Source organism: Triturus cristatus, chromosome 2_1 (assembly GCF_964204655.1).
Source record: "Triturus cristatus chromosome 2_1, aTriCri1.1, whole genome shotgun sequence".
NCBI classification, from domain to species: Eukaryota; Metazoa; Chordata; class Amphibia; order Caudata; family Salamandridae; genus Triturus; species Triturus cristatus.
In genome coordinates this window covers 716,680,811-716,706,363 of record NC_140581.1, presented here as the reverse complement: position 1 = coordinate 716,706,363, position 25,553 = coordinate 716,680,811, and the positions used below count along the sequence as shown (strand labels likewise).

Sequence of the window (25,553 nt, the reverse complement as noted above, 5' to 3'; positions counted from 1 at the left end):
ATGGTAAATGGAAAATGGCCCCTAACCATGACTGCAGGCAACTCACTGTAAGGGCCCTCCAAGTATCAGGTAAGCAAAGGGTGCTCAGGGAGTATGGTGGGAGAAACTGCAGTTTTAGTTGTCAAACTGCAGAGTTTTAAATCAATAATGGCCACATTAGCAGGCTGTCGCCTACAATGGCGGCATGCCCCCAAACGAAAGAGGTGCTGCAGGATGCTCCTTCGCGCCCTGAAAATAAACAGCGGGACGCCACACTGAGCTGCGTCGTACCCGGTTTTGAAAAATAGGTGCTGTGGACCGGGTCACAGTCTGCAAAGCTGGTCGCAATGGCCGAAGGGTCGGTGAGAATATTGCTATTAGAGTCGCTAACACTAGGAACATGGACCAACTATTGCGCATGGTGACATAACCGATGCAATAGCTTGCTGGAATAGTCCCCCCACTGGAATATCCGACTAAGGGAGGCTAGCCAAGCCATCTGAGCTTCTAATATTTGTCCATGGTAGAGATGTTGGGCTAGGAGCAGCTGGCGACACGCCAGTCCCCCGTCCTCGATGTTCCATATTCAAGATGTGGGCCTCCATCTGTACTAATTTCTTGCTGCATTGTTTACGCCTTGTACTACAGAATGAGATATCAACGACAAGTAGTCAGTGTCATGGCCTCCCACAAGGTCCCGTGTGAAGCAACAGTCCCTGTATTTACGGCAAAGTACTTGGCTATGGCCTGGGGCATGTGTGTCCAATATTGCTGGCCTTGCAGATGCCAGGGGCAGAGACACCAGAGGAAAGGAGTGCAGTCAAGGCCTATCCACAGTCCAAACGACACCGGAGAGGGGTCCGACAGACCCCTAGGTAGTATCTCGGCATCCGAGGCTCTGTGAGTGTAGCTAGATGGTACAAACATGCAGCCTAAGCAAGAGAACGATTCATGAACATGTGAGTAGTAGGGATAGCCCTGTTTGGTTGGGTGAAACCTCCTCTAAACATCCACCTGCCCTATCCCATTCACTAAGGACCCTATTTGCCATTCAGTGACCCCGCCGGGCGCTCATCATCTGTCCTGGGCTGTATGTATTACATCATTCCAGTCGCCACTTATTACCGTCCACCCATTGGGCATGTTAGTCTAGGTAAGTATGAGTCATTCCAATAGGGCCTGAGTGAGGGGTGGGGGGGGTGTACACACTACCCAGTTCCCATGGATCAAGCCTGTCACAACAGATCTACCAATGCATGCCACCCATGATCGTGAGTGCTCGAAAGGGACTCTGCAGTGGATCAGAATGGTCCCGCCCCGGGAGCCCCTAGTGAACCCAGAATGAAAACCTTGGTTGTAGCCAAATCGGGACAGGCAGGGTGTTTTAAAGCCTAGAAGGTATGTTTATTGTAACACCAAGATATCTGTTCCAAGACATTTAGCTTTCCGAAGCACTGCCCCTCTCTTGATCTTATCTAGTACGCCTCATACATTCTAACTAATATTCTGGCGCCTACTTCGCGGGATACTAGCATTGCTATCTGTCATCTGGTTGGATGACTAGTATCCACAGGACAGGATCTAAGTGTAACCACGCCATGGGGTACACTATATGCACCATAGAAGACAGCACAAACAATTAACCAAACCCACCCACCCCCCCATCCTCCAACCCCAATACCGCAGAACAGTTGAAGAATCTATCGAGGAGGATACAACGTCCCAAACCCAACGGGAGCTGAAGATTGAGCCCCTCTAATGGATCCCCATCAAACTATTCATCAACGTATGATCAGCCCTAGAGTTCGGAGATTGTCTCTCCAGGGAGGAAGCCTGTCTATATTGCCGTCATGCATGTAAGTGAGCAGAGTCATGAAGTTTCCCTAAGTCATGTTGATCCAAGATTTTGGTCTCGTAACATGTAGAGTCACATCAGACCTAAGAAGCTCCAGATTGGTTCTTGCTGTGGGCCCTGGAGCACCACAATGATCCCAATCTGTGTTCACGTTTTCCTTTGGGTTTGGACTGTCTGCGAGAAAAGCCACTCGAAGAGGAGTCTGAATCTAGCCGCGGCGACATGTGTGGCTTCACCCGAATCTACTCTGTCCAGGCAAACACCTCCTCGGAGGAGTCACAGAAGAGCGTACCAGAGTTGTATGCCACCCTCAGGCGGTGTGGTTAATGCATGGTATTATTTCACTGCCTATCTCGAAATTTCAATCTGAAGCTTTCATTAAACATTCCCCTGTAAGTAGATATGAACCCCTTAGAAGCAGCTTTTATTCATGAATTATGGTTACATCCCTTAAAGTATCGTTGTGAACGTATTAATAAGTACGTTTTTGTTACTGGAGAAGAATGCAACTCTATTGTCGGAAATTCACTTGTTTATGAACAGGTTGAAATTCAAGGCGCATGTAATACTTCAGTGCCTAATTTAGCTTGTTCTTTGAAAGGAATTCCCGTTCCCGCCATTCTCCCTTTCATTACGGTGCTCTCCAATGGGAGTTATTTAATGCTCAGTGATCAAGAGTGTTGCGGAATGCGGGCGGGAGTCCGCTATATTTTGTCTGTTTCCCAGTTAGTCACTTGTTGCAACAACGTCTTGTTTCCTCCTCCACATGGGACTGTAGATAACTCATTATGGCCTTCATTCCAACTTTGAGGGGAGATTTCAACAAGCTAAGAAGATTCAAAGCATTATTGTTCCAAAAAGAAGTAGCTCTTACATCTGCTCACGAGAACTTTCAATTGCAGGTGGCTAGAACATCTAGTGAGATACAGTCATGGTTCAATACAAATCTTCCCCTGCACTTCGGCGAATTAGTGCCTCAAATCTTTAATACCTCTAGAACGGCTGGTCATGCCCACTTTTTTAAAGCTGTAGGCTCCTGCCTTGTTTTCAAGTTATCTTTGGAGTAATATCAGCTTTTATCCGCTCCATTTTCTATAGTGTATTTGAAGGATTCCCATTGCTGTTATTCCTCCTGTTTGGCTTTCTCATCCTGCTCCTATTTTCCGGCAATGGATGTTCCTTTTGCGAGTGCCCTGGGACTGGCACCGGTCCAATACTACCTTGAGCGTATGCTTCAGATCTTTGGAATGTTTCTACTACAGTAGCTGGATCTTGATTGGTCCCTCACATTTCAACGTGTCTGGTTTAATTATGCTTCTTTGAATGGGCATTGGACATTTGCCTGGCTTTGCAGACATCCACCACCTTGGACATTGGACTGCTAGTGTGTCCCTTAGCAAACCATGTTCAGGACTGTCCTTTAGGTTTGCGAACTGTTCACAATGTGATGTTTGAGTCACTCGCCTATGAGGAAATGTGCATCGACACATGGATCATAGGTTACTGGCTTTGCTAACCTTCCCAGTAACTGTCTCCGCATCGTTTGTGACTGGAAATCATGTCTTTTCTTTGGAGCTTGTCGCTTGGGCAGTTAACCAGTCATCATGTGCTCAATCAGACTCATTTATGGAGTCTTTAGCCTTTGAGATGCCGAGTGGCGCAATGGATTCCTCCGAAGCACCATAATTTAATTATTTTTCCAAATTAACATTTTCTTCTATTCGTTTTCAGTAACGCTCAACTCTAAACTATGCTTTGAGTATGTTTATCGTCGGATTACATATAGTATTCTCTTTAGTGCTATTATCCTGACCAAAGCAAGGGTGTCAAGTGTTTCCTGCATGGCCCATTGTAGTTTTCTCTCTGTTAGCCTAACTGTGCACGTTGTAGGCCACATTTTCTATTGCTCACATTACTTTATAAACACACTTGCTTTTGTGTGTCACATTGTACTTTCACACTGACCCTGCATATGTTTTTGTGTTCTGTTCTTTTCCTGGGATTTAGTCTGAACACAACAGACAAGGCCAAACAACAATGCCTCATTTTATTCTCTATGACCAGGCACTAGTGCCTAGACATAACACGAGAATGCAGCTGCTGTTTATGAGCACACGTCTTGTCTTATAACCAAGCACAAGAGTTTAAGCACACACTGAGCGAGCGTTCTGAAACAAGATTGCTAAGTCAGCTTGGATGTAGACCATCCACTGTGTATGCTAAGGTATGGGGTCTGCCACTAATCTTAGGGACCTTAATCATTTAGCTCCAGAAGGCGGGGGGTGTTTGGGATATTCTGTCTTATAACATAGCAGGGCGTTTTATGCAATAATTCTTTTTTACCATGCTATCAGTATTTTTAGTATGCATTTGTTTTCTAATTGTGGCATGAATACTGCATTTTAGGACATGACAGTTTGAAATAAATATTTTAAACTTCCTTCGTGTCTCAGGTTGATTTTACTGTGTACAAGTACATGTGAGAGAGCGAAAGGGTGCATCCTGTTACTGCAATCCCTGAGAAGGTTGAGTTCTGGGGTGCCATTTCACCGATTACTCTGGTAAGCTTAGGAGAGTAAGTTAGGCCCTACAGCTAGTCGGACGCAGGCTCATAGATACTGAGGTGGTATGATGCCGCTGTCCCTACGTGCCGATGGCTAATGATCCCAAGCATAACTATGTTCCTGAGCAGAATCCCTGAAAGAACGCAAACATCCACGTTGCACGTTAATGTCCCACAGGGACCCCACCATCTGTATCTGCATAAGACATGAACGTGTCCCTTATGTAACAACAAACTTACCCTCCCTATCTAGCTTACCACCCCCCCTGACTCCCCCAACTCTTCCCCACCTCCCGCACATTCACCCCAACTCGCCAACATGGCAACTGTGTTGCAGATCAAGCCAGAGAGATCTGTAGCCCTCCCTTACTTAAGTATAAACCTCCCCCTACAACTTTAACTATTTCCCCAGCAGTTCATGTAACAATCAGTATGAGACCTGTGGGGAGAGAAACAAACAAGTTAATAAAACTGGCCCCCTCTCACATATAGTGGAGGTCCCTATGGAGGTGTAGTATGCTGATAGTCAGCCTCTAGTGCCACCAGGCTCGACCAGTCGATCAGGGGTCTTTCTTGCCATGTGTTGAGTCCATGGCAGGGTCTGGGGGAGACCTCAAGCGATTCTTCCGGCTCCAGATTAGCTATCTCCTCCAATGGTGGGTAGTTGTCTTCAGAGTCCGATGAGCATTCATGATCCGATTGATCTGTGACTTATCCGGTTTGTTCTTCTTGGGCTGTCGCCAGGCTAGCTCCCCCTCTGTATCGGTGGAGAGCCCAGACCTTGGAGGTTTGCCGTCTCTGTGGAGGGGGGGGGGGGGTTTCACACGTTTGTTCAGAGCACCCCCACTGCAGCCTCTCCCTGACCCATGAGTTTTGGGCCTGGCTCTCTCCTGTGTTGACCTCAATTAAGTCTCGCTGGTGACTGTGTGCCAGTCCGAACGTTCCTCCAGCCAGGGCCATGCCTTTTAAGGTGTCTGAAAGAAGATCTTGCTCTCAAAGTTGACTGTGAGTTCGCCTGGAAACAGAAGCATGTACAGTATGTTCAACACTCACAATTTCTGCTCGGCCGAGTCGAAGGTCCACATCGGTTTGTGCATTTCCCTGGAATAGTCTGGGAAAACCATGATTTTGGACTACGCATGTCTGACCTCACTTAGTTTTTGCACCGCTCTCAGTATTGCATCCTGGTCGTGGTTATTTAGAAAGCAGGAAGTGACAGGTCACGGCAGCGCAGTCACCGGGGATTTTGCCCTTAGGGCTCTGGGGACCCGCTCGATGACAGAGCACTAGAAGAACTTCATGAGTGGGAATCTCTCAGCCACTATTCCAGGAAAAAAACATGTTAGGGCCCTCCACACCCTCCAGGAAGCCTACAAAGCACAGGTTATTCTTCCTCGCGCGATTTTCAGCAACGTCCACTCTTCAGACGACATCCTTAAGGGTAGTTCAAAGTTATGTGGCTAATCTGATGATGTCTCGTGATGAGTCTTCTATTTCTGATATTCTACTTTCAACGTGCAGAACCCTCTCTGAAAGTTTACGGAGGTCTTGGTGGAGAAGGGAGACCTTTGACCAGACTTCTCCTATTCTCCCTTTTACGGTGTCTCCTGAAATGTTTATCATCTGTAGGAGCACTGTGTTGTCGAGCATGCCCGCCATCCCTTCATCAGGCTCAGTTTGGGGGGCCAGCACCTCAGTGAACTGGCCCATTTTGCCTTCCTTTGGCTATTTGCGGACCGAGTGCTTGGTTTCTACAAGGCTGTTGCATCCGGGCGGGTCCCAGTGGAGGAGCGGTAATTTGGACTGTCTAATGGGGTAGAAGGAATGTGAGTTTGGCCTCCGAGTATAGTTCACTTGAGGGGTGGCCAGGTCAGAGTACCCCAAGTCTTAAGAGGGGACACCAGTACGTGAGTCCCAGTCACACAGCAAGAGCCCACCTTGCTGAGTTCCCCCTCCCTCTTCAATGTTTTCAGGCATGGCCAATATAGGGAAAGTGGGTGGTGTCTGGGCTGCCACCCCCTTTAAATCAAAAAAGCCTGAAGGATGGGGTCCCCAGGACTTAAAGAGAATCGGGAAAGGGGGCAGTGAGGCCACCCCCTCTTTTTGGTAAGTGTTGGCCCCAGCAGTGGGCTTCCTGGAGCCTATAATGGCTTGAGAAGGGGGGCTCTGTGTCCCCCCTCCACTTTAAATAAGCATTGGCATAGCCAATAGGTCTCGCCTTTGGGACCTTATAAAGTGTTTAGCCATGCAACAGTTGCTGTTGTTGCGACAAGGATATTTTGCTGCATAACTAAATACTTATAAGGTCCCAAAAGCGAGACCTATTGGCTATGCCATTGCTGGTTTCTTAAAGATGTCAAACGTACAAGAGAAGCCTTAAAGGCATCATGGCATCAGACAAGGTTCCCAGAGTGTCACTCTATTGAGCCCTGTGATCCTCGGCGACACAGTAGGGCGATTCTTGAGAAGATGTGGGGACTGTAATTGAACATTTCGGGTCAGCTCTGCAGAAACAATGAAAACCATTGGCCTGTCTGTATCTCGGTGATGGTGACTAAGAGCACACGTGGCACGGCCCTGGCACAAACTGTCTCGACCGGAAACAGAGCGGTTAACTTATAAAATTCACTTACAGCAACAAAGCGACTTAAACCTACAGTTAGGAAGGGGGCACTTGGAAGCCCACCCAAGCACAAAATTAATATTGCAAGAGGCGGAGGCAGACAACACTTAGCGTGAATCTCGCGAAGAGATGTAATAATGCCCAGGGGACGAGCACAAGAGATGTGCTAACAAGGGAGAGGCGCTTACGTAATCGCCAGGTTCTACAAGCACAAATTATGGCATGGCAGGCTCTGAAAGAAAAAATCTCTTCTTGAAATAATAAATGGTGTTCAAAGAGCTAGCTTCGCCAATGCAGGCCCAGCTGAATGCAAGAACCATGTGTAGTGAGGAAAGCCCACCCCAGTCGGACAAAAGAAAGGGAACAAGCGTGTGCGCCTTGCGCTAAAAGTTAAAAAACAATCGTGCGCGCCTCGCGCTAAAAGTAAAAAAAAAAGTTGGACGAGGAAAGGAGGAGGCAGCAGGGGGAGGGGAGAGAGAAGGGGGCCTGCGCCGGTTTCCCTTGCGGGAGCGAGCAGGAACCATCTGTTAATTACAAACAGATGGTTTCAAATCTTGCTCTCGCAAGGAAATCGCCAAACGTGCACGTGTTGCCATTGAAAGCAATGCAATTCGTGCAAGTTTTGGCCAAAAAAGTGAATCGATTACTAAAGGTCTCCTCCTATGCAGCGCATGCACGCTGCGTAGGCGAGACATAAAAAGGGCCCTGGGTGATGGGTCCCCAGGGACTCATATGGCTTGGGGAGGGTGGCCACATGGCCCCCCCCCCCTTTAATAAAAATAAAAGGCCCTGGGAGATAGGGTCCCCAGGGCCTAATAAGGCTTGGGCAGGGGTGCCCCGCAGCCCCCCTTCCCTTGAAAATATATAGGGTCCTGGAGAAGGGGTCCCCAGGGCCTAATAAGGCTCAGGGCGGGGTCCACATGGCCCTCGCCCCTTTAATAAACATAAGGCCCTGTAACCAACCCCCAGCAAATTGTGGATCTTATTTCACTGCAATTTGTGCAATGAAAGTGCATAATAATGTAAAATATTAAATTAAATACCACGACAGGCAATGTTGATCTTGATACTTGATTTAGGCCACAAGCAACTCTCTTTTGAAAATCCACCTTCTTCATTTTATAGCTTGATTCTACAAAACGGATAACTTGTTGGACATTCCAGCTACATACGACACGAAATAGTGTTTTAGAGTGTGCTTGTAGTAACTGCTACTATTCAAAATATGTTCACTTTGAAGAAATTGCATGTGTAAATAAAGTAAATGTTGCAATACAACTAACCTTGGCATATATTTGCTTGTCTTCCGCCATGAAAATCCATTCACTGCTCGGGGATGTGCTAAGTATACAAATGAAAAGTCAACTTCACCCTGCACTTGATTTGCAGGGCTTGTCACAGGTGTCGTTACTGCAGATTGCCAACTATCAGTATTATACCAAACCTTTACAAGACAGTCATCCTGTTGAAAAAAGGAGTAAGAACTAGGCATCAAGAAATGGCAAATAAAAGGAAAGTTAAACTTACTCTTATTATGATTTGTATTTCTTTACATGTTTTTTGATGATATAACAAAATAATAAGCGAAGAATACTCATTTAAGCAATAACTTATTAGAAAATGATAAATAACAACAATAGTATTGACTTCGAAGAACCCTTCAAGGACCATGCATGTCAATGAGTTTTTCTGAGATATATGGGTGAAGGGGCGGGCCTCTACACCTTCCCTTCATGGGGCTCACTGGAGCCAATGCATACTAAGAGCTCCTGATGCACTACTACAACAAAGAGTGCAGGGATAGAACTGTGACTGAACGATCTGTGAATGCAAACTGACCATTATCCAGCCTGGTAGACCTGCTTATTAATAAACGCTACTGAGGAAAAAGTAGCCACATATGTGCAGACGTATTTTTATGAATTCGTCCTGCAGAATCTGCAGGGGCAGTGTGTTTTTTAACAGTACCTATAATAGCAGTTTCGTTTAATTTGTATTCTTTATTAGGATAAAGTATATCCATAAAACTATACATACATACATCGATAAAACATTCAACAACAGAACAATAAAAGATAAAAAACACAATAAAAATGTACATCATAAGGAGAGCTGTAAAAATACAGAATACACATCATACAGTACTCATCCAATTGCGGGCTCGGATGGCAATTTTCAGAAAGGCCCCAACATAAGTGATAAACTCATCATGGCCCAATTTAAGAAGAATGCTAAATGCTTCCCTGTAGTCTATAATGGAACGCCTCTTAAAAACGGGAAGTAGGAAGAGCTTTGTATACATCATGTAGTATCCACAGAAAAATTAAAAGTGTAGTAAAGATTGACCAGAACTCCTGTCGACAGACCGGGAGAAGAATCCAGGATGGCCTGAAAACCCAGGGGGAGGGAAGCATAATAAATACTTGACAGTGCCAGCTGTAACGTGAAGCAAAAGGCTGCGCACCCAGCGGCCCATGAGGTAGGTAGGTATGTATGTATGTATGTATATGTGTATATATATATATATATATATTCACTGAAAAAACCATAGGTTTCACACACGTTATAGTTAGGAATTAGCATTTAAAAAACCTTGCAAATTCACTGAAAAAACCATAGGTTTCACACACGTTATAGTTAGCGGACATTTCACTCATAAAAAACCAATGAAATTCCCCCGTTATAGTTAGTGCAGGCAACTATAACTCACGCGACCGCAATCCTCTGCTGATGACATATGTGTCTTTATGAAAAAAAAATATTTGCAATATATGTATAGCTAAAATTTAATGGAAGAAGACATGGGCAAATAAGTGTCTAAATACAGTATTAGCATCAGCAGAGGATTGCGGTCGCGTGAGTTATAGTTGCCTGCACTAACTATAACGGGGGAATTTCATTGGTTTTTTATGAGTGAAATGTCCGCTAACTATAACGTGTGTGAAACCTATGGTTTTTTCAGTGAATTTGCAAGGTTTTTTAAATGCTAATTCCTAACTATAACGTGTGTGAAACCTATGGTTTTTTCAGTGAATTTGTACGGTTTTTTAAATGCTAAGTTACTTTACGCCGTTCGTGGCGTGCACGCCCACTTCACGCAGTTCGTTCCGTGCGCGCACGGTGCGCTTCGCGCACCGTGCGCGCACAGTGAGCACGCGGTGCGCTTCGCGCACCGCGCGCCCACTTTACGCAGTTAGCGCCGTGCACGCACGGTGGGCACGCGGTGCGCTATGCGCACCGCGTGCCCACGTTACGCTCGATGGGCCATGTACGCACGATGCGCTTCGCGCACCGTCCGCACACGGAGGACATATTATGCGCTTCATTGTGAAAGGTTATCTATTAAATGTTCAATGGCTTGATATGCGGGCTCCTTTTGCACACGGGGGGGGGGGGGAAATTGAGGATATTTTGTTTTTTTAAATTATTTTTTATCGTACGCGTACGGTAAGCGCAATCGGCGTTTTAAAAAAAAAAAAAAATGAATTTTTGCCCTTGGGGGTTCTTTTGGGACACCCTAACCAAGGCTAGGTGGTTAGGAGCTGTCTAGCTTGCCCCTTTTCCTGATATCCAACTTTGTTTTTCCTCCCCCCCTCAGAGTGCGAGAGAGAAAATGGCGTCGCCATTTCCTGGTTTCGACCGATTCGAATGTTGACTGAGATCTAATAGCCAATCAGAATCGCACTCGCGCACGGCACCGTACGCGTACGGTAAGCTTACCGTAAGCGCACGGTAAGCGCACGGTAAGCTGCCACAGATATATATATTGATTTAAATGCTATTTTCTCAGGAACTACTGAACAGATTTACACCAGACCTACAAAAGGCACTTCCTTGACCTGTAGACTACCTCTCTGCCAAATTTCAAGTAACTCTGTTCAGCCGTTCGGGCTGTAGCTGTGTCTAAAGGTCCTATGGAAAAATGCATGGGGAAAACGCGTTTTGGGACCCCCCTTTTTTCTCAGCCCCCGCTTGACGAATCCCCCCCGAGACTTTCAGGGTAGGAGCGGAGCGTAGCGCCCCATTAGTTTTGAAAATTTTGCGAGGATTCGTCGACCGGCGCCAAAGTTATTCAAAATAGAATGTTGCGGTTTTCCTATGGAAACAGGCTCCTAACTATAACTACCTACTGGCGACCGCCAGTAGGTAATATATATGTATGTATATATGTATATATATGTCTTTGTGAGGATAAGGTCTGAGAGTTCCCAGAAAATAATCCAGCGGCACACCCAGGACAAAACAATAAGTTTTTTTTATTGCTTTAAACGAACAGAACTACGCGTTTCGGCGAAGCCTTTGTCAATATATATATATATATATATATATTCCCTTAAAAAACCATAGGTTTCACACATGTTATAGTTAGGTGGACATTTCACTTGTAAAAAACCAATGAAATTCCCCCGTTATAGTTAGTTCAGATAACTATAACTCACGCGCCCGCAATCCTCTGCTCATGACGTCACATATTACACCAATCATGACATGGTCAGTGGCATCACTCATGACATCACTGATGACATCATCCTTGTGATAGAGTGGCGGTCGCGCGAGTTATAGTTATCTGAACTAACTCAAACCCTTCAGTCAATTACTGTGGTTGCTACCGTTGATCCATATTGGATAAGTCTTCAATATTAATTTGTAACAACAGCTAATGCATTTTGAAATGTTAACCGATACACGGTGTGATATTGTTGAAAAATTCGATCAATGAAGACTGGGGGTTGCCGATATTGTAATTGATCCCGTAAAAGCACAACCGAAAACAACGGCGAATGCACTATTTAGTATTAACTGATGATTTTACCGATACACGGTATCATTGATGTTGGAGACTGTCCTCATATCAACTGGGGGTATGATATAATTGATCAGTAGCCCATATTTTAGGTAGTACTTCTGATAATATACAGTCTTGAAACAGTGACACTTTCCTGTTAATTTGCCGTTGTTTGATTGAGGGTTGCTCTACGTAAACTTTCATGTATTTATGTATATCAAACACACCATGTTAAAATGGCCGCCACTTTCACAGATTAACTTGAGGTTGTGATCACAGAAGTCTCTTGTCTAATCACGTGTACGTTTATTTAAAATGCTGCCGCGCCGCGAGAATTGTAAACACTGACAAAGGTATTCCCGAAACGCGTCTGTTTTCTCGAACGGCATATTAAAAAACATCTTTGGAGCAACCCCCCCCCCCGAGTGCTGGACTTTCACTGTATGGTGTGTTGTCTTGGAGCATTGATTTTTCGTGGAGCACTGCCACGACGAGCACCCGCCCCTGAGTGCCCTGGTTTTCGGTGCAACAAGGAGCAGGATATATATATATATATATATATATACAGCTATTAAGTTATCATTTTTAATATTCAAATACAGGACCCCATTCGGTTTCCTAGCCTCGTAAGCTAGTCTTGCCTCACAAAAACACTTCTACAGAGCTGTCCGAATCTCTTTTTTTCTTACAGAGTCGAGGCTCTTGGGTTTATCAAAAACATGCTCATAGCCAACCCTGCGCAAGCTTGTCTTCACCCCTCTTAGCCACTGAATATCCATGCCTTTGCCTCAAATAAGGCAGTCCTCTATAATATCTCTTGTAAGGGACGCAGCCTTATTTTTCCATACACCTAGCCAAAACAAAGGGGGATGTGCTCTGATTTAGTCTTCTACATAAAATACTCTATGACAAATATATTGGAGCAAGGAAATGGGGACCCCCAAAAGCTCACAGAGGAACCTATTTTCTTTAGTCTGTATATTGTAACAATTGAAGATACCCCAAACCTCAGTCCCATAAGTTAGTATAGGAGTACACCTTGTCTTCAAAAATTTGTAAGATAAGTAGAATAGCCTCCTTTCCTAGGTTGGGGTAAACCAAACAATACATCAATTGATTTAGAAAATGCATCCCTGCAATGGCCAATGTGAAACGCCCAGGAACCATTAAAAGCAAAAATGTGTCCCAAATATGAAAAAGTGCTGGTGCATTGTAAACAATGGTTGGCAATAGCGAGAGAATTTATTTTGTACTTCCTGGGCCCGTAGGCCATTTTGTAAAATTGGTACATAAATCTAACAAAGGAATAAAATTCACAAATCCCTGTACTAAAAGACGCAAGACTCTAGGAGTAAGACCCATCAAACCAGCATCACCGGCATAAAATAAGGAGGTAAAATAGAACCTTTAATTCTTGAGATATCCTGGGTGAGCGTTATTAAAAAAGGGTGAAGATTATTAATATATAAAATAAAAAAGCAATGGAGCTAAAACACATCCTTGTCTCACCACCCTAAAAACACTGATGTCATTAGAGATCCCCCTCGAGTGTTTATTCTAATCCTGGCCTTCATGTCTCTATGTATATAGGTTAAAAAATGCACCATTGCCTCATCCATCCCACTCTCTAAAAGGATTGACCGCAGTTTTAATTGGTTAACACAGTCAAACGCTGAGGTCAAATCCATAAATGCTAAATAAATCAGGGAGTGTTGGGCAATAATATATTTCCCAATAACTATATTTAAATTGATACACTGTTCTACTGTGCAAACATGTTTCTAAATACATATTGGCAGGGGTGCAAAATAGAGTTCGCCGTAGCGAAACCTTAGAACTTATTATACAAAATCCTGCCCAAACTTTGATGCCACAGGATAATTCGACCAGATAGACATACGAAATTTACCGCAACAACCCTCTCTGTGTTTCAGTCAGAAAAAACCACCCTGCCTGCATGTGAATATATTTGCATCAATATCACTAGCAACAATAATCTCAGTTGTAAACTACCGCCTTCTACCACCCTCCTGGAGACAATCTGTTGTTCATTGAACAAATCATGGAAGTAATCACAATCAATGATAACCCTCTAGTGACCCAGGACTTCCTCAGAGATTTTAACCTCCACTGGAATGACCTAGCATTGAACAACCTTAGGTCCTTTTTATCAGACCATGATTTGACCCAAATCTGTGACAGCCCGACTCACTACAAGGGTGAGACACGAGACACTGTATCTTATTGTTTCATAGATTGACAATATCACATTGGAGTCCATTAGCCCCTGTGACTGGACAGACCATTTAATAATTTTTATTTTGAGGTTTTATATGGCGCGAACATGACCCGTGCGGGTATCAGAGCGCTTTACAAGGAAGATAATTGAACAATAGAACACCGTAAGTCATAATTATGTCCTACAAACCAAACTGTCATTTTGAGAGTTACATACATTGTTCATGTGAATTTAGTCATGAAAAGAAATTTTACTTCTTTTTTTTTAATGAGACAGTAGAGGGGTTCAGTCTGGTTTCTGGGGGCAATGCATTCCATATCCTAGGAGCGATTCCAGAGAAGGCATGGTTGTATGTTTTCTTCTTGGCAAATCGTTATAATTTCAGAAGAAGGTTACTGGAGCTCCTGGAGGGTCTGTTGCCACATGAGAGCACCAGTTTCTGGGCCGGATAACTGAGTGTTGTGATGTAGGGTTTTGTGCGTCATACAGGCGAAATTTGTAGTTGAAATCTAGCTTCGAAAGGTAGCCAGTTGAGGGCTTTCAGGTCAGGGGAAATGTGGCAGTGTCTTTTGGAGCCTGTGATGAGTCTGGTTGCTGCGTTGATTGATGCTCTTAGCGGATTACCATACCACCTTCCTCATCAATTTAGTGGTGACCCCGTAGAGAGGGCAACTGAAGAAAACAAAACAATGGAATCTTCGAGACATAAACCCCAACGCCTTACCTACCCGCTGTAACAACTCCTTGACAACTCAGACTGACATAGTTGAAGTCCATGACCTCACAGACTTCTACAATACCTCCATTTTGGACGTCCTAGACTATCGCCCCCTTTCAACAGAAAAACAACCACCAAAGTCCCTAAATCGTGGTTCAATGACAACTTGAACACTGAAAGACGCAATCTAAGATCAGCAGAAAGAGCCCTCTGTGGGACTCCTAAAATGCATAAGTTCTGTGAAGAACACATACAACAGAAGAATCAGAAAGGCGAAGGACAACTTCTTTAGAATTCAGCTTGACCAAGCCAGAAAGTGACCCAAAAAACTTTTAGAAATCATCAAGCAATAATCACTCAACGTACCAAACCCGCTGGGCATTAGGTCCATCACTCTTCCAAACGGTGAGGAGCTGGCTTCCTTCTTGAAAAAACTAAAACCAAAGAAAGTGACCTACAATCAGCAACGGAACTACTTCCTGCTGCCACACACATCTTTCCATAATTCCCCAGATCATTGGAAGGAGAGATCCTCCCAGACAGGTCTCCAAAAATGCCACCGCCTGGCACACTTTCACATAAATCAATGAAAGTGACATCTACAACATTCTTTCATCCTTAAACACATCTAATCACTTCCTCGACATTCTCCACCTCCGACGATCTTCAAAGAGATCAAAGCCGCTATTCTTCCCTTATGGTCTAAGATTGTAAATGCCTTCCTACGTCAAGGCACTATCCCCGACTGCCTAAAAGTAGGACAGGTAACCCCCATTTAAAAAAAACCTAATGCAGCTAGCTCAGATCTCAACAACTTCCGCCCTATCTCCAACATCCCCAATCTTGCGAAGCTTCTGGAGGAATGTGTCTCGATACAACTCTGCATCCACATAGATAACTTTCAACTCCTGACCAACACCAATCCTTCAAGGTCACAGGCCTGAATCAGCACTCACACACAATGTAGATGACATATTAAAAATGCTGGACTTAAATAAATCATGCCTGATGATACTACTGGAGTTATTTTCTGCCATCAACACTGTTTAACACAACATTCTACAGAACTCACTTGAACGGAGGATGGGTTTATTGGGGGTCTTACTGCAATAGTTTACTTCATTCCTCCACAAGAGATCCCAAAGTGTCAAAATGAATCAATCTCTTTCCAAGCCCTACGCGGTCACTCTTGGTGTTCCACAGGGATCTGCCCTCTCACCCATTCTCTTCAATCTATTCTTGGAACCTCTAGCAGACACCTTGAAATCTGCTAACATTCACTATCACATGTATGCAGATGACAGTCAATTGTCAAAATCTCCTCCCCAGAAGACGACATATCCCTCAACTCTATGTTACAAAAAACTCAACTTTGGGAGGAGTGGCTAAGGAGCCGAGCAAGATGGCGGTGCCGTAGTGGAGCTCCGTACACCGACACCCAGATTCCCCCGTAAATAAGCTCATTGATCCGATCCTGCCAGCAACCTAGAACGCAGTGGTGTTGGGGATCCCTGGGTGCCAAGCGGGGGCTGAAGATCGAGCCCAGAGATGCTGCCAGCGACCCACCATATTCGCCGAGGGAAAGCGGCCTGATTACAGCCTACGGGCGCGTTGAAGTCGCTGGGGCGGCCTCCGTCTGCTGCTCTGGTGCGTGGTGCGCTTTTGAATCATATGGAGACCCGCAGGCTGCTGGGCCTCGGGGAGGTGGCGAACCAGATTTGCAGAGTTTGCCCGTGGGACTTGCTAGTACGATCATCGGCCCGGCAGGGCGCCTGGAGAGCGTGCTGAGGCCGTGCTGAGGCCCCGGCCGTGCGTGCGTCCTACGCCGGTGGGACCTGAATGCTTGACTACGTTCCCGGGACACCACCAGATGACCCCATTATCCGGAGTGGCTTTCCCTGACAGAGGAGGTACGAGGATTGCTCCACTGCAAAGCAGGAAAGCGACACTATAGTGCTATAATAGCAGGAAGAACCCCGGGAAGCACAGCCCTGTATTGCGTGCCTGGAAGTGTGTGTCTACGAGCCCCCACCCAAATAGGGAAGCAAAAAAGGGTGACCAGTGCCCTATAGTGAGTGAAGAAAACAAGTTATTTACCTGAAACTTTGTTCTCTAGTATTGGAAACTTTCATAGATTCCCATGCTTGAATCATCCCCCGTAGTCGAGATGGAAGGCTCCGGTATAAATAAAATAGCAATAGAAACCATTACAATAGAAGAAACCAGGCCTAGACCCATTCTGGTTTTGTAACATATCCACTTCTTTTTGTAAAAGAGACCAAATAAAATGAACAACCAATCAGATTGTCCTCAACCTGTAGAACCTTCCTGAGAGAACCTCAGAGCCTCAGATTTTCATAGCCGTAGTGTAAAAGAATAACAAACTGCTGAAGTATGAGCTTTCCCAGGGGAGGAGGGTGGGTCGCATGGGAATCTATGAAAGTTTCCAATACTGGAGAACCAAAGTTACAGGTAAGTAACTAGTTTTCTTACTCCAGTATTGGAACTTTCATAGATTCCCATGCTTGAATCAGAGAAGCTAGCAGTTGTGAGCAATTTTTTTTAACTTTGATTCCTTATTCCATCAATATAAGCATTAACATCAAAATCAATGGAAAAATAAACACATTTATACACATAAGGAAAACCAATGAATAAAGTAAATAGACTTCAAAAATGTGCAAAGATGATAAGTAGAGAAAACGGAAGGAGGGTAGAAAGGGAAAGCTCACCACTCAATGAAAGAGGTTCCTCAGGACTGCCTGGCTCACTGCCGTGTCACTCTGCGTCGAAGAATCCAGGCAGTAATGTCTTGTAAACGTATGAGTACTGCTCCAGGTTGCTGCCCTGCAGATCTCCCAGATTGGAACTCCGGCAAAGAGGGCTGTCGAAGAAGAAATCGCCCTCGTGGAGTGAGAACGGACCCGACCCTCCAGGGGCTTGCCCGCTGCTCTGTGACAATACTGGATAGCGCTGGTAATCCAACGAGCAATCCCCAGCTTAGAAAGGGGAAAACCCTTACGGAGGGCGCTGAAATATACAAATAGTTGAGGAGACTTCCTGAAGTCCTTAGTATGTTGAAGATAGAACTTTAAGCACCTCTGAATGTCCAGCGAGTTGAGTGCCTTTTCTGCCAGAGTAGTAGGCTGAGGGGAAAAAGTTTTGAGTATGACTGGCTCATTCAAATGAAAGTCTGAAGGCACTTTCGGTATGAACTTTGGGTTAGTACGGAGTATCACTGTCCCCTTCTTAAATTGAAGAAAAGGTTCCTGAATGGTGAGAGCCTGCAATTCACCTACTCTCTTAGCCGAAGTCAAGGCCAGCAGAAGAGCCACCTTCCAGGAGAGGAATTTCAAATCCGCCCAGTGAACAGGTTCAAAGGGATGCTACATGAGCTGGGTGAGAAACAAGTTACGGTGCCAAAGAGGAGGCGGAGGCTTGACTGGAGGAAAGACTCTGAAAAGGCCCTTGAGAAACTGCTTAATTATCATTGTCGACCAGAGGGAAGGACCAGAAAATGTGCGTCTGAAGCGAGAGATGGTGGCAAGAGGAACTTTGATGGATGAGTGAGCCAGCCCTGATTTTGCGAATGAAAGAATGTAAGGAAGAACTTCATGCGGTTCCGAAGAAAGAGGATGGATACCCTCTTGTTTGCACCAAATGCAGAAATGCTTCCACTTTAACCGGTATGTCTTGTTGGTACTTGGGCCTCGTGCCTGAGAAAGTACATCCCTACATTCTGCTGAAAGGGTCAAATCAAGAAATTCTCGGTGCTCAGGAGCCATGCCGACAACTGCAGGGATTGAGGATCCGGGTGCCAGACCTGGCCCTGGGACATTGTCAGCAACGAAGGAATCGGCTGCAACGGAAGTGGAAGGTCCAGGGAGAGGAGATGCAGCTCTGTGAACCAAAACTGTCGAGGCCACGCAGGAGCTATCAAAATCATCTTGCAAGGTTCTGCCTTGAGCTTCCTGAGAAGCTTGGGAATCAGCAGAATGGGGGGAAAAGCGTAAACAAATGCGCCTGACCAGGCCATCGAAAGCGCATTCCCCAATGATCCCGGATGGTGAAGCCTGCTTGCGTAAAATCGGCATTTCTTGTTCTCCGGAGTGGCAAAGAGGTCTATGGAGGGCCTGACCCATAGGCGAAAAACCTGTTAGAGTGGACTGGTCCAGTTCCCATTCGTGGCTGACTGATTTCAATCTGGTCAGCGTGTCCGCCGTCTCATTGAGAACGCCTGGAAGGTGCTCCGCTTTGAGCGATATCCCCTGCTGGATAGCCCATTCCGAAATCGTCTGGGCTTCTTGTGACAAAAGACGAGATCTGGTGCTGCCTTCCTTGTTTATGTAATGCAAGGCCGTCGTATTGTCTGTACGTACTAGAACTGCAGATTGCTATAACCGCGGAAGAAAAGCCTACAAGGCCAGACGAATCGCTCTGAGCTCCAGCAGATTGATATGGAGAAGACTATGTTGGGGTCGCCAACGGCCGCTTTCATGAAGGTCTTGCAAGACCGCTCCCCAGCCCTCCGGCAAAGAGTCTGTAGTTATTATCTGAGGAGCTGGGGTAATCCTGAAGGATAGACCCTGAGAAATATTTTCCTCATTTGTCCACAATGATGCGGCGTCCCTCATGGACGTGGTGACGAAGATCTTGTCTTCGAAGGATCCGTCGACTTGGCGCCACTGCAAGTCCAGCTCCTCCTGGAGAGGGCGCAACCTGCAGTGAGGAATTAGAGGAATGCAGGAGAAAATGGACCCTAGGAGGGACTTGTAGAGGTGAACTGAAAGAGACTGTCTTTTTAACAGTAGACGGGCCATGGCTATCAGCTTTCCTTGCCTCTCCAGGGTCGGAAAGGCTTTGTTGAGGGAAGTGTCCAGAATGGCTCCCAGGAATCGAGCTGTTCTGGAAGGACAGAGTCGATTTTTTGTGTTGAGAGTCAGACCGAGACTGTCGAAAAGGCGTGTGCACGCCGCGATGTATTCCTCTGCCACGTGCTTGGTAGAAGCCTTTAGCAACCAGTCGTCAAGGTAAGGGAAAACCTAAAGCTGTTGTTTTTGTAGAAAAGCTGCCACTGGAGCTAATACTTTTGTAAAGATCTGCAGAGCAGACCTGAGTCCATAAGGCAGGAACATGAACTGAAAGTGGCTCTTGGCTACTGTGAAGTGCAGAAACCTCCTGTGGGCTGGATGGATGGGTACATGAAAGTATGCGTCCTCTAGATCCAATGTGGCCATGTAATCCCCTGAGTTGAGAAGACGAAGGATGTCCTGCAGAGAAACCATCCAAAACGATTGTTTGATGAGATAGGTGTTGAGCTCCCTCAGATCTAGAATAGGGGGCCACTTTTCTAATGTCTTCCGACCAGGAAGAACCTGGAGTAGAAACCCTCTACCCGCTGAGTTAGAGGAACCGGCTCTATCACCCCTTTGAGGAGCATTTGATGGACTTACCGTAGAAGACAGAGGTGTTTTGACACAGTGGCACGAGGGGGCTTTGGAAGGTGGTGCATGGACAAATTCCAGAGTATGGCTGCATTGAATGATTTTCAGAACCCAACGATCCAATGTTATTAGCTGCCAGTTGTGGCAGTAATTTGAAATTCTGCCTCCCACTGATGTTACAGGAGGAGAAGGGACAGTAGTAAGAGCCAGCAAGCCGCTATGACGCTTAGAGGAGTCCCTCCTCTGGCGTCCTTGTCTTCCTCTGTTGTTCAATCTAGAGAAAGAGGATGATTGATTTTGCCCCTGGTTATAATTCGGCCGGTAAGATTGCGAATTTGATCCATAGGAGGAATACCATTGTTGCTGGTATCCTTCTCTGTACGTGGCATTACCTCTACCTCTGGCTCCATGGAAGGGGACCTTGCGGTACTGCAGAGTCCCTAAGGATTTTGCGGTTTACGTGTCTTTCTTAATGTCCTGGAGCGCATCATCAATATGTTTCCCAAAGAGCACCTCCCCATCAAAGGGAAGATCCAAGATCTTGATTTGGACCTCAGGACGAAACCATGTAGCCCGCAGCCAGCCTTGACGACGAAGGACAGCAGTGCCCGCAAGGGAGTGGAACGCAGTTGTTGCAATGTCCATTGCACAGTCAATGACTTCAGCAGGCGTTCTCTCCCTCTTGAAGAATCTTCTTTGCTTCTTTTTTCACATCTTCCAGCAATTGGTCCAGATAGGGGGAAAGGCCACACCACATCTGGCGATCGTAGCGGCCAAGTATTGCTAAGGCGTTCGCAGCCCTAACAGGCTGGACATGGAGGAAAACCTCTTGCCCGCGTTATCGAGGCGTCTGCCCTCTTTATCTGGAGGTGTTGTGAAGGGAGCAGAAGGATTTCTGGACCTTCTTTGGGCAGCCTTAGAGATGACAGAGTCCGGTTTAGGCTCGCTGACCAAGCAGGCCGGGCTATCGTCCGGGGCCTTATATTTCTTCTCAAGGCGAGGCAGTACCGGAATTACCATGGATGGACTCCGCATCACTTTCAACCCCTCATCCCAGATATGACCAACAATAGGAATAGACCAAACGGATTTCTTGTAAGGCTCCTTGAAGTCATAAAGGAAGCATTCAGACTGCACCGTGGGCATTGGCAGTTCAAATCTCCTAGCGGCCCTTTCCATCAAATTATGGAAACCCTCTGCAGGGGGAGAATCAACAGTTGCTGGTGAAGGAGAAGCCGGATCAGGGTTGACAGTCATCCCACTCTGCGTCTGGATCTGGTATAGTGACTTTGCCCTGGTCCTCATCAGAGGTGTCATTCTGAATGAGAGGCACGACAGGGGGTGCATCCTGAGCCACAGGCATTGGTTGAGGCAGTGGCAATTGAGGGGTAGCAGGCGGAACAGCTGTAACTGGCACCGACACTGGAGCTGGAGGTTGCGTCCAAAAGCATAGACTGCAAGTCCACTAGTAGAGAGGAAGGCATCGAGACCATCTCCTGTTGGTAGTCGTCCTGGTAATCCAAGGAAGGATCATATTGCTGTTCCTCCACATATTCCCCATTAGTGTCCTGACACTTGACGTGTAATTGAGAAGGGCTATCCGCAAAGCCAAACGGTCCCTCATCCTCTTCAGATTCCTCTTCTTCGAGGAGGCGTGCCGGAGGTAGAGGAGTCACCCTCCTGGGGGGGGGGGGGAAGTCATCTCAGGTGTATTCTGGCGCTTTCTGACAGAAATGGCAAATTTTTCCTTCGTCGACGACGATGTGAGAGTCGTCGACAAAGATATGGACGTAGTCGACGCAGTCGTCGTTGTTGTAGACGTGGTAGCCATCGTCACCATCGTCGTCAACATCCTTGTTGACGTTGTCGATGACAAAGCCACCACCGGCGTCTTAGTCTTCGACGCAGAACCCTGAAGCTTCAGCGCCGGAGACGAGGAAATCACCATCGACGAGCCAGTCGATGGAGCCAGAGTTGAAGGAAAAGACTTAGACTGTACCTTTGATGATTTTGTCGACGGAGTCATTGACAACGTCGTCAACGAGTGAACTTTCATCACAGATTTTACCTCAGAAGAGAGAGATGAGGGCTTTTTGAAACTTTTTGGAGCCGCTGGAGGAGAAGATGGAGGAACAGAGCTGGATTTCTTCTCAATATCACTCCTGCTGACAGTCCTTCCCTCTCCTTTACACCTCGGTGAGGAGATTCGCCTGGACTACGCCCTTCAGACCTATGAGAGGCCTTTTTCCAAGACCTTACCAGGGCGTTCTTCAGAAGGCGAAGGTGAAGCTCTACCCTTTTTACAGACCTTCTGGAAGATGTAGCAGAGGATGCCTCATCACTGTCACTGGAGACTGGTTCCTTCCTTGACTTGAGCTTCTGGAGCCAGGTCAAGAGATGCCCCTCACGGTCTCGCAGAGTCTTCGTAGAAAAAGTGCGGCATATTTTACACTCTGCTGCCTTATGGTTTGGGTACACACAGCAAATACAATCCTTGTGCTTGTCCTCCACATATAACCTCTTCTTAGCACAAGTTGCACAAGCTTTAAAGAGGGCTTTCTTCTCCTTATCAGACATCTTGACACTAAGTCCACGCAGGTTTTGAAGAAAAAACAGGTGAAAAAAATGTAGAAGTAAGGTTAACAGGAAAGCACTGAGCAGAGCTCAGTGAAGACTCCCTTGCACAACGTGCGGTAGAAAATCTGAGGCTCTGAGGTTCTTTCAGGTAGGTTCTACACGGTGATGCTAATCTGATTGGTTGTTCATTTTATTTGGTCTCTTTGACAAAAAGAGGTGGATATGTTCCAAAACTAGAATGGGCCTAGGCCTGGTTCCTTCTTTTGTAATGGTTTCTATTGCTATTTTATGTATACCGGGGACTCCCACCTCGACGACGGGGAATGATTCAAGCATGGGAATCTATGAAAGTTCCAATACTGGAGTAATGAGCATACTCCTATAGCGCTCGAAACTCCAACTAAGGAGAAGTGTGTGCAACAGCGCAGAGACTACAGAGGAATGACAGGGAAACACTTCCACATTGGATCTGGATCCCCCTGAGTATTAGGACGTGGTCAAGGCGTGGCCCTTCAGCGGGAGAGCATTGGCTGGGATGGGAGGCATTCCAGTGGCTAACACCAGGATACCTGCCAGAAAATAACGGCAACAACATCGACTCCCAGATGAAGCCTAAGGGGTAGCCCGGGACACAAATAACTAAAATGGACAAATACGCAGTCCCCAGCCAAGCGGCTGCCGCCCAGGAGCAGCAGTCGGAGCATGCTCCGGAACATCTATGGGCACAATAATGGCGGCTATTGCGGACCTTAAGGGATCGCTTGAACCCAAATTGGATACTATGACAGTGGAAGTGAACCTCCTGCGAGTCGACATACACAAGGTGGCTGACAGAGTGGCTGCTACAGAGAAGGATGTGACGCACCTACAGGCCAACACGAAAAGCCTTGAGGAACGCGTCCGGACCCTCACGGAGCAGCAAGAAGTGATGGCGGCCAGGCTCAATGACCAAGAAGGACCAGCCCAGAGGAACAAAATCCGCATGGTCAGGGTTCCGGAAGGGATGGAAGGGCCAAGCATCGATTTGTTCTTGGAGGATCTTATTCTCACCCACCTGAAGCCCACAAGACTTTTTGCAAGCTTCACTATTGAACGCTCCCATCGGGCACCAGTCCCCAAACCGAGGCCTGGAGCCCCATCCAGAACAATTATAGCATAACTCCTCAACTGTCGGGACAGGGACGCAATCCTGCAGAAAGCACGAGTTCGAGGGGACCTACATCATGAAAACCCAGTGATGCGCTTTTTCCCCGATTTCACCTTACAGGTTCGACGACAGCGGTGCACCTTCGAAAGGGTGAAAAGAGAACTGAGCAATAAAGACAGCAAATATTCCTTGCTGTTCCCTGCGAAACGGAGAGTGGTCGCTGAGGGGAAGACATGGTACTTCAAAACAGCTGAGGAAGCCTGGTAGTGGCTGGAAGGCAGGCGTACAGTGGGCCACACTTCTCCACGCGAGAGACAACATGGCTTCGTAAACAACCGGCAGGGGGGGGGGGGGTGCAGCTGGACCTGAACGGCAAACTTCGGACTGAGGTATGCAGAGAGTGTAAGATCCGGTCCGGACAGGTAAAGAGACATTGCAAGCCCTACGCCTAGCAACAAGAAGGGAGTTCCCCTATGTTGAGGGGTGGACGAGACTTTATATACATGTTTATATCCAATGGGTCTACCAATGACAGGTAGCCAGACTCATGGCTGGCAGAACTAAACTAGAATAAGCAAAGGTTTTTGGGGAGTGCGGGGAGTCGGGCGGAGTATCGCCCTGTTTGGCATCTACCAGCCCCCTAATTAGTTATTCAGTTCAGGGCGACAGGCACTCTGCGAGTTGGGGAGGTGGGTGGTTGTTTCACCCACCGGCAGGGTAGCAGGGAGGGGGGTAGGGAGATTGGGGTATGGGGTGTTATTCCAATTGTGTTGGGAATTTTCTTTTTTTGTTTACTAAACACTGTTGTGCAGACATCATGCGGTACTTTGGGGCACTGTCGATATGGGTGATAATTACAGTGCGGCAAGGGGGCAGCCTCCTCCCAACTGGCAGGCCAAGTGTAGATATGACGACCCAGGGGGAACGCCATCGCTTCAGTAACCTCACAGACCTGGTATTATTACAGGAAACTCACCTTAAAGGCAATAAATACAGGGCCCTAGACAGATACGGTACAAGTTGACTGCACACTCTGGTTACACAACGGGTTAGAGAGGGGTGGGGATTTTGGTTAAGACTGGCCATCCTCTGGTGGTGGGAAGTGTCTGGCATAACCCTTTAGGAAGGATTGTGGCACTCACCGGGAGGTGGGAGAACCAAACGCTGAACATAATATCGAGTTATATACCACCTGCGCTCCATACTGAAGCATTCTCAGTCCTGGGGGCTTTACTGGTAGACCTTCCCCCGAGTGTCTTAATACTAGGGGGGGACATGAACTCCACAAAGGATCCAGAGAGGGATAGGGTAACCAAGGCAACCAGAGGGAAAGCGGTGGAGCCAATATGTGCTTTTGTAGAGGCCATGGGCCTAGTGGATATATGGTGCTTTCACAACCCCCAAGAGCAACAGTACACCTTCTACTCGGCGGTACACGGTAGCTACTTCCGCATTGATCATATCCTGACTCACCGGGGTGACGAGGGTTGGTTTCGCGGGGCCCACATTAAATCGCGGGGGATCTCAGACCACTCACTGGTGGAGGTGAACCTCCAGGGCCCTATGCGAACCACCGTATTGCCACCTAGAATTGGGTCTTTACAAACAAGGACCTGATAGAT

At 46.6% G+C, this 25,553-nt stretch overlaps 1 protein-coding gene across 2 annotated transcripts in view; it reads right to left on the bottom strand.

The window, feature by feature from the left end:
• The window catches only part of DMXL1 (Dmx like 1), a 1,781,042-nt gene that overhangs the window by 1,469,742 nt on the left and 285,747 nt on the right, over nt 1–25,553 (bottom strand). For both annotated transcript variants that reach the window (XM_085632653.1, XM_085632652.1), the window contains exon 7: nt 8,304–8,482. In XM_085632653.1, coding sequence (XP_085488779.1) covers nt 8,304–8,482 — 179 coding nt within the window. The remainder of the gene's footprint in view (nt 1–8,303; nt 8,483–25,553) is intronic.